The 8713-nt window shown below is 30.7% G+C and overlaps 2 protein-coding genes and 1 non-coding gene across 3 annotated transcripts in view; all 3 read right to left on the minus strand.

Annotated features, from left to right (window-relative positions):
* Positions 1-662, minus strand: part of LOC106106493 — a 25057-nt gene extending 24395 nt beyond the window's left edge. The window contains exon 1 of the mRNA XM_013287075.1: positions 492-662. The gene's annotated coding sequence lies outside the window, so the exon portion shown is untranslated. The remainder of the gene's footprint in view (positions 1-491) is intronic.
* A 2199-nt stretch (positions 663-2861) lies between these two features.
* Trnae-cuc lies at positions 2862-2933 on the minus strand. Its single transcript has one exon. It is a non-coding gene; the product is annotated as a tRNA-Glu (tRNA).
* Positions 2934-5270: 2337 nt separating this feature from the next.
* On the minus strand, positions 5271-6523 carry LOC106106444. The gene is made up of 2 exons (XM_013287022.1): positions 5977-6523; positions 5271-5551 (listed from the first exon to the last, which is right to left on the minus strand). Exons 1-2 carry the CDS (start codon positions 6521-6523, stop codon positions 5271-5273), a joined length of 828 nt encoding a protein of 275 aa, XP_013142476.1.
* Between the last annotated feature and the right edge of the window lie 2190 nt (positions 6524-8713).

Below are 8713 nucleotides of genomic sequence, written 5' to 3' on the forward strand. Positions count from 1 at the left end.
CCCCCCCCCCTGCCGCCCAAATCCGTTTCCTGCTAGAGATGTGGAAGAACATGCTAAATACAACTCTTATAAAAATATTATTCGTCATAAAAATAGTAAAACATCAAATAATAAATTTTAATAATAATAACGTCTAAGTAATATAATCATACTAATATTATAAATGCGAAAGTTTAGATGGATGGATGGATAGATGGATGGATATTTGTTAGAGTTTGTAGCCTAAACGTCTGAACGGATTTCGATGAAATTTGGCATAGATGTAGAGGATAGTCTGGAAGAACACATAGGCTACTCACTTTTGTTTTTTAATTCCATGCGGACGGAGTCGCGGGCGAAAGCTAGTATTAATATAATATAAATATACCATTAATGTTAAAGAGAAACTTCCATATATTAATAAGAAATATATTCAACCTAGATAAAACACGGCTGCTTACAGGTTTCTAAGAAATTATTGTGATAATCAATCAATAAATAATTATAATTACCTTTATCCTTGCCTTCCAGAAAAAAAACACAAAACCACAAATTAAAAAAATAGAAAAAAAAGTAATGTTATTGTTTACACGCGTATGTAGGCTATAATTAGAGGTCAAGTTAAGTTAATCTTGAAACACATGCTCCGTCCGAGCTATCGGGTAAGTTACTAAGTTAGATGAGGTAAGTTGTAAGAGGGGCGATGAAAGGTGGGCCTCTCTGTCGCACCTCTTGGAAACTCTGGGGATGGGTGGTTTTCTTATCGATAACTAGCTGTCCCCGTGCGGATTCATCCGTATGACATTATTTTTTTTATTTCATTGCTTATATTTGTCAAATTATCAATTGCAAATGTCAAAATGACATAATATGATGACAAACCATGGCAACCTTGCTTACTTGATGTTGTCAGTTTGTAGTTTATGTTCTCTTTCCTACATGAAGGTATTTTTCCAATTGATTTATCCCCTAAGTTAAATAGCGGGAAGAAATGTAGCCTAAAGCGTGTCGTAAGTTTAGGGCTTTTTATTAAAGAAAGGATTATTAAAAAATATGAAGTGATTGCTGACATCTTACGCAACAAAGTAGTGTGTGTTTACGCTTTATTATAATAGTATAGATATAGTATAGCATATATAAAGATAGATTAAGATTTTTTTAAAAGTATATCTCTTTGGCTAATTTTCCTGTGCTTAATGAAATTGAAAAAAAAAGTTAAAAATATGAACTCTACATGAAGAATTATTCCGTTTAAATTTCCTTTTTAAGTTCTTTACTTATTAATTTATTACTTTACTACTTTACTACGAGTTGCGGGTAAATGCTAGTATGTAATACATTTTTAGCCAGGTATTCACGTTCAATATAATTTTTTTATGAAGAATATCTGTAAATGTAAAATTATCGATATCGAGAGTTTGTTAGGGACATCCCTATCATTTGCCAAACCGTGTTCAAGAGCCAGTTGAAGATCTAGGTCTTTGACCGAATGTGCAAGCCGATTTCCACCGTATTGTTAAACGAAAGTTTAACTATAAATGGAAGATAGTATGTTTTGTACAATATTAGCAGTTGAAATAAGTCGCAAAGCAATATAGTAGTTACTTATGATTCTTATTAAAAAAAATTACCTCTTGAATACAGGATTTAGAGGAAAATGCAAAGATGATATGTCTCCGAAGAATCTTTGAAAAGGGAATAATCTATACTTTTTAACTAGAAAATATAAAGATTAAAGAATTGTATTTTGTATGTATCAAAATAACTTAAAAGTTTCTGGGCCGCTTTCAAAAATTCTTTCACCATTAAAAAGCTACGTTATCAGTCAGTAACATAGGCTATATTTATTATAGTTTTTTTAAATAATTACACGCGGGAAAAGTTGCAAGCAAAAGTTAGTAGTATATATGTTACCGGAAATGTGTGATAATTAGGAATTTTATACTTTGTCTAGGAAAAGTAAATAATTTCGGAGCTGTTTTGTCTATGTGTAAAATGTTTCAAAGATTTTAAAATACACACATATCCTGATAATTACAAATTTCCTAGAAATTGTGTGGAATTCCAAAATCGCAATAAGCAAGGTATGAAAACAATGTTTTTTATGAATGAAAGTGTTACATAGCATTTGTGGTTTTTTTATAAATCCAAGCGATTTTAGGAGTTATACATTGCCTAGGAATTGTGTACAATGACGGATTTCATACATTTCCGTTAACATATATACTTATTAAAAAGGAAGAACCCAACCCGCCGTGGGCCAGCATGGTTGACTATGGCCTAGTCACCCCATACTTAAGGTAGGCTCTGAGCCCCTCGGTTAGGACCTATAGTGAGCTGGTGATGATGATGATGTGAAAAATTGATTTTTCATTTAATCTAAGTTAAATCTAGTTTAACTTCTAAAACAGTGCGACCGGGCCTTTTGAAAGCGACAGCTAGTAAACACGCGGTCACTATAAATGAGTCAAGTTTAGATGGCATTTTCCGAGATCCGTCTGACAATAATTACATACAGCCCTTGACCTAGTTCTTAATTTTTCCTCATAATCCATTAAACATAGACCTGGAAAGATATGGATTGTATTGAAGGAGTTGTTCAAGAAGAGAGTGATGACAGATGACGGATGATAGAGTTATCTGAAGGATAAGGATTTGAAGATGAAGCCATTCTGATAAGTTAAAATCTTTTTAATATTGAGTATTAGTTAAATTATTTCTAATTAAGTTTCTTATACTAATATAATATATAAAGTCAGCCATTGTGTGTTATTGGAATTTGTATTTCATATTTATTTTAAAAAAAATCATATCGATAGAATTGTGCTTTAACGAAACAATTGAAGCTTTTTGTAGAATTAAAAAAAAAAAGGCAAAAAGATTTCCGATACCGGGAATCGAACCCGAGCCTCCTGGGTGAGAGCCAGGTATCCTAGCCACTAGACCATATCGGATGTTAGTAAAACTTTGTAATTACACTATATAAATACAAAATTTAAAAATCGGAACAAAAATTTTTTAGTTTTTAGTTTTATTTTATTGTTTTGTCTATAATTGTATGCCTAACAGAAATGATATAATGCTTAAAATCCAGGGATTATAAGAAAGCATAAATTATCAATTTTTGTATATAAAACAATCTTTCTTCATTATTCAGACCATTATTTATTGTTTAAAACAATTCGATTATTTTAAATTTTGTTCAAAATTTATGTTAACTTCTAATAGTGCCATCTATCGTGCAAATTTGAAAAAATGTTTTAGTTTTAATATGACAGCTGTTCTGATTCTACAAAGTTCAACAATTTGTCGATAGATGGTGCATTTTAATATTAAAACTTGGAAACGAGCACGCGTTCTCTTGATGTCGCCGAAATGTGAAGCCACCGCTGTCCATCGCATTGGTATTTCCTATTGTACATTGCAAGGCTTTGCGTTGCCTATCTTTAAAACTGTTACAGACATTTCGTTACTCTGATAATCATTTCACTAAGATCTTGGTTTTAATTAAGGTATTAAAACAAAGATCTTTCCAATTGAAATTAACACTATTTTAGTCAAGTCAATATGAACCTTCGAAATTTTTAAGCTATTTTTTAAAACGTTATAATTGCTATTATTTTTGGACAGGGGTAAATTAGAATTATACAAAATGTTCACAAGATTGTTGTGAGATGTTTTTATTTTAAAAGAAATTAATAAGTAATTTTAAGAGAACCACATAATTTATTTGTAAATCAAATAATACAAACAATTTTATTCTAAAATATTAATTTAAATTAGACAATTTAAATCGAAATAAATTTATTATCTACGATAGAATAAAAAGGCAGAAAGTCCACGTTTCTATTGCTAAAACATTTATTAAAACTTATAACAATATCTTGAATTAGTGATTCTTTAGGAAAAATCTACTGCTAACCATAAGCGTGTAGATAAATCGGTATGCGATTTCCTCGCACACAGATCGTCTGATATACGAGTAGCTAATGTGTATTACAGTATACTTTCCAAAAGATTATCCAGCTCGCTTATCATCATTATAATGAACTGAAAGCGTTTTATCAATACAATCTTTCACTCTGAGAATTCCATAGCGGATATTTATAACATGTGGTATATGAGATGTTCCGTTATAATCTTTCTTTTTATTTTTAAATAGCTGTTCCTATGCGGCTTTATCCGCATGGAATTATAAAAACTTTATTTTTTTGTTTACATTTGTCAAATTGTCAATAGCATAAAAATAACCATTACCATAATAACCTTGCTTACTTAATATTGGCAGCTTGTAGTTTAGGTCCCTCTTCCAGATGAAGGTTCTTCAATTTATATAGCCTAAAGCGTGACGTAAATATAGGGCTTTTTATTAAAGAAATAATTATTCAAAAACATTCTCTGGTTGCTGACATTCTACGCCACAAAGTAATGCGTGTTTACGCTTTATTATATTAGTATAGGTGGACTAGTTGTTGCTCGTGGCTTCGTCCGTGTGAGATTGAAGAAAAAAATAGGTATCTTAGCTTTTTTATCGTAAAAGAATTTTTAAAATCGACCCAGTAGTTTTGGAGTTATTAATACAAATACAAATGTTTACTCTTTATCATATTAGTACAGAATACAGATATCAATCTTGCTTCTGTTATTGGATTGTAATTTTTGTCCCTTTCGTAGGACGGTGTTTCCAATTTATTTACTCCTCAAGGTTCGATAGATTTTCTTTTTTATATGAATTGGTTTAAAAAAGTCAACACATCACTTGAAAATACGTTTATTTAATTTTTTTATAATATACTCTTACAGTATTTTACATGTGCAAATACATATTTTATTTAAATTAATTAAAAAGCATATATTATCACAGTTACGCATACTGCAATATGAAAATAAAAATAAAAAAAATATACGGTGGGCAAAGAAGTATCGTGCATATAAATAAGAGTAGATAATAAAATAAAATATAATGTCATAAAAAGCAAAATAAAAAGCTAAATAAAACATTATAAAGAAAGATTTTTGGTATAAGTTCTGAACATATTTACAAATGAAAATCACATATAATCTAATATGATTATTTTAGTATCTTAGATTATAAATAACACTATAAATACAATAAATAACTTAAGAGTAAAATTTTATATAAAACTACGTTGTAAAAATTAACAATTCACTTCAATAAACAAATGCCTAGCATTTGAATAATTCTTTACGTTTGAAATAATTTATTTAAAATACAATACCATCAAGAATATTTAAACAACAATTTTATACTCCGACCGAAATCTTGGTACTTAGCTTACATTATCGTAAGGCATGTAGCTGTTATAATCAGCGTCATAAGCACGTCTATAACCACCGTGGTGACCGTGTTCATGTTCGTGATGTTCCTCATGACTGTGGGAATGGTGATGAGAGACCTCTGGTTTGGTGATGATCTCGTAAGTAGTGGATTTGTGACCACCGCCACCTTTTAATCCTACCAACGCTGATAACAGAAGTGACATTAAGGCTGTCATAAGTGCTTTCCCAGCTAGTAATGCTAACGCCCCCAAAGCAGCAGCACCTAAAGCACCTGAAAACAAGAAAAATATAAGTAAACGATCATTTATTGTAACTACAAATTACAGATATAACGGAAATGTAAACTAGCTTTGAAAGAATTGCCGAAATTTTTCATCAGGCGTGTCACAAAAGTGGTGTAAAAATCACATTGTTTTTTTTAAATTATAATACATTTTATAAACTAGATCGTTGTAGTTACATGGCCAAGGCCAGCGAATGTAGCAAAAGTGGCTCATTAAATTTTTCATAAATCCATATTTAACTTCTCAGAGAAGGTTCTCAATACTTCTACATGTTTTTGGTTATTATATTCCTATATACAAAAACACACTTTTGACAAAATCATTACAATCTAAGATTAGTAACATTTGATAAACACTTTCTATTTATTTTAACTTTATCAAAATAGTTTTACTACTTTCAAACTATACCTACCTTTCATCATTAAAGCAGCAGCGAGTAAAGCACCACCGCCACCTCCTTTGCCGCCACCTCCCAAACCTCCTCCACCTCCTTTCCTCCCCACTGACTCTTCCCCATTAGCCATATCCAACGCCTCCTGCGAAGTCTTCGGATCCAGTAACTTATACCTCAAAGAGTGACCATCCAAATAATCCTGCAAACGGTAAATCAGAAACCGATTTAATTTCTCCTCTGGTTTTCCAGGGAATTGACGGGATAACTCCGCCGCCATTTCTTCAGGACTCGTATTCGATGTGTAGTTCTCTTTTACAATACTCAATCCTGGTAACAATGTTAACTCATCCCTCGAACTTAGATCTTCCAAGAACGACAGTACGTGGATTTTTATACATTTTGCGTTCAAACTATTATTGCATTCTTTATTTAATGATCTTCCAGTTCTTTCGCTTGTGTTCGTCTTTTCTGTTTGAATTTCATTTGACGTAGTTCCTTCTATAGAACAGTTTATACGGTACACACATAGCACAAAGGCTGCAGTTGCCAGGAAACTTTTAAACATGGTTATCACTTCACTCTTATTGTTCAATTTTGATACATTTCCATCGATGTTCGAAGTTGACTGATGCAATTTGAACGGTGTTAGTTTATTTTATAGCAAACGAAGTGGAAAAATCGAACAAGAATAGATGGGATTGTTAAAAAGAGCAATGCAGTAAAATGCCGCTAGTTTCAAATAAGTTGAATTGAGAATAAAAAGTGGGAATTTCACTTGAATTTGTTTGAAGAAAGTGTTACTAAATGTGTTATTGTAACATTTTTGTTATCGAATCGAATTCAATGTTGAATAATCGGATTAACTGTTTGTCAATAAAACATTGTTTGTTTGCTTTAATAAGTTTTTGCAGTAAAAAAGGTAATGGTATTGTGAAATGCATGAACGTAAATTTTTTAAGGTAAATTAATTCTACAAAAAAAATGTCTTTTCTGTTTTATTTAAGTTACAAAGATGATAATGTAATAATTTTATGTCTTTTTTTCCGCTTAGGAGAACCAATATTAAGAAGCGTGGATCCTGAATTTTATAGGTATATTAGAAATGTTGTAAAGATGAAAGATTTGTTTGTTTGTAATGAATAAGCTTCAAAACTACAGAACCGATTTCAAAAATTCTTCCACTGTTCGCAAACTACATTATTCCCATGTGATATAGACTATATTTACTATAATATTAGTTTTTAATTCAATGCGGACGTAGTCGTTAACAAAAGTTATTTGTATATAATTTTTATTAACCAATAACTAAACTACTAAACGTAATGCTTGCAAACTCAAAAGTAAATGTTCAGTGAGTGCGATGGTCTACTTATTAAAAAAAATACTATTCGTACACTTGAATCTATGTAGTTCCAATTCTTAGTAAATCATGGACGATGGACATCTGCAATATCAAATGAACAGATACGTTGTTGGCGTTTTAAAACAAATGCAATCGATACTTCAAAGAGAAGCTTTACTAACACATCATTTGATTAAAAAATAAATCAATTAATTTACTTATTAAACGAATCATTGAAAAATGACGTTAAAATCATCTAAAAACATGAATAAAATTTACGAAATTCTACTGACAAAGGTAGTTATAATCAGAAAACTTAATCTAGACATTTTTGTTCCTGCTTGTATTATCACAAAATATACTAACAGTATATTATACGATTTCCAAATAAATATTATCAATAGAAATAATATTATTATATTAAGAAATAGAGGTAGTTGCAAAATCTTTTAACTTCTGCTTCGATAATGAAACAATACTACTTTCTCCGATCGTAGTAAGATATAGGAATTATGAAAAAAGAATAAGACTTCGCATTTCTTGAGGTCAGTTAAATAAAACGGTATCTAAACTTTTACTTTTTTATAGATATACGACGAAATGATAAGGACATAAACCAGAAAGTGTTAAGATTGAATGTGGATGGCTACAAAGGAAGAGGAAGACCGAAGAAAGTATGGATGGATTGTGTGAAAGGGGATATGCTTAAGAAAGGAGTGGATTCAGATATGACGGCTGATAGAGATGTATGGAGCAGCACATACTGTGCCGACCCTCCATAAGGGATAAGGGCAAGTGGATGATGATGATCTAAACTTTTACTTTTTATAATTATTTAAAGTACCACGAAGCTTTTGTATTTTTATTCACATTGAAATATTTAAAATGCGAAATATGCGAATAGAGAAGATATCCCATGTTCTTACTAATAATAAAAATGTAAGAGTTTAGATCTATAGATGGATGGATGGATATTTATTACAGTTTGTAGCCTAAACTGCTGATCGGATTTGGATATCATTTCGAATAGATGTAGAGCATACTTTGGAAGAACACATAGGCTACTTACTTTTATGTTAATTTCACGCGGAAGGAATCGCGGGCGAAAGGTAGTTTATTAATAACATTTATATATAAATTTCACATGTTTTTAAACATGTCGCATTTATGTTTAATTGATATTTGAAGTTGTCAATTTTTTCAGATACAACTCTTTGAGTTCTCTGAATATTTTGTCTGTAATATAGAGGTAAATATGAATAAAACTTTGGTTGGATGGATGTTTGTTACTACATATCTCCTATCTACAAATAGCTTAACGAATCTAGAGACATATAACTTTAAACTGTCGTGGTTTTTACAAATATAATGTTCGTAAGATGCGGGTTTCTTACCACGATTGAATTGTTTTAG

This window comes from Papilio polytes, unplaced genomic scaffold, assembly GCF_000836215.1.
Source record: "Papilio polytes unplaced genomic scaffold, Ppol_1.0 DF822178.1, whole genome shotgun sequence".
Lineage (NCBI taxonomy): Eukaryota > Metazoa > Arthropoda > Insecta > Lepidoptera > Papilionidae > Papilio > Papilio polytes.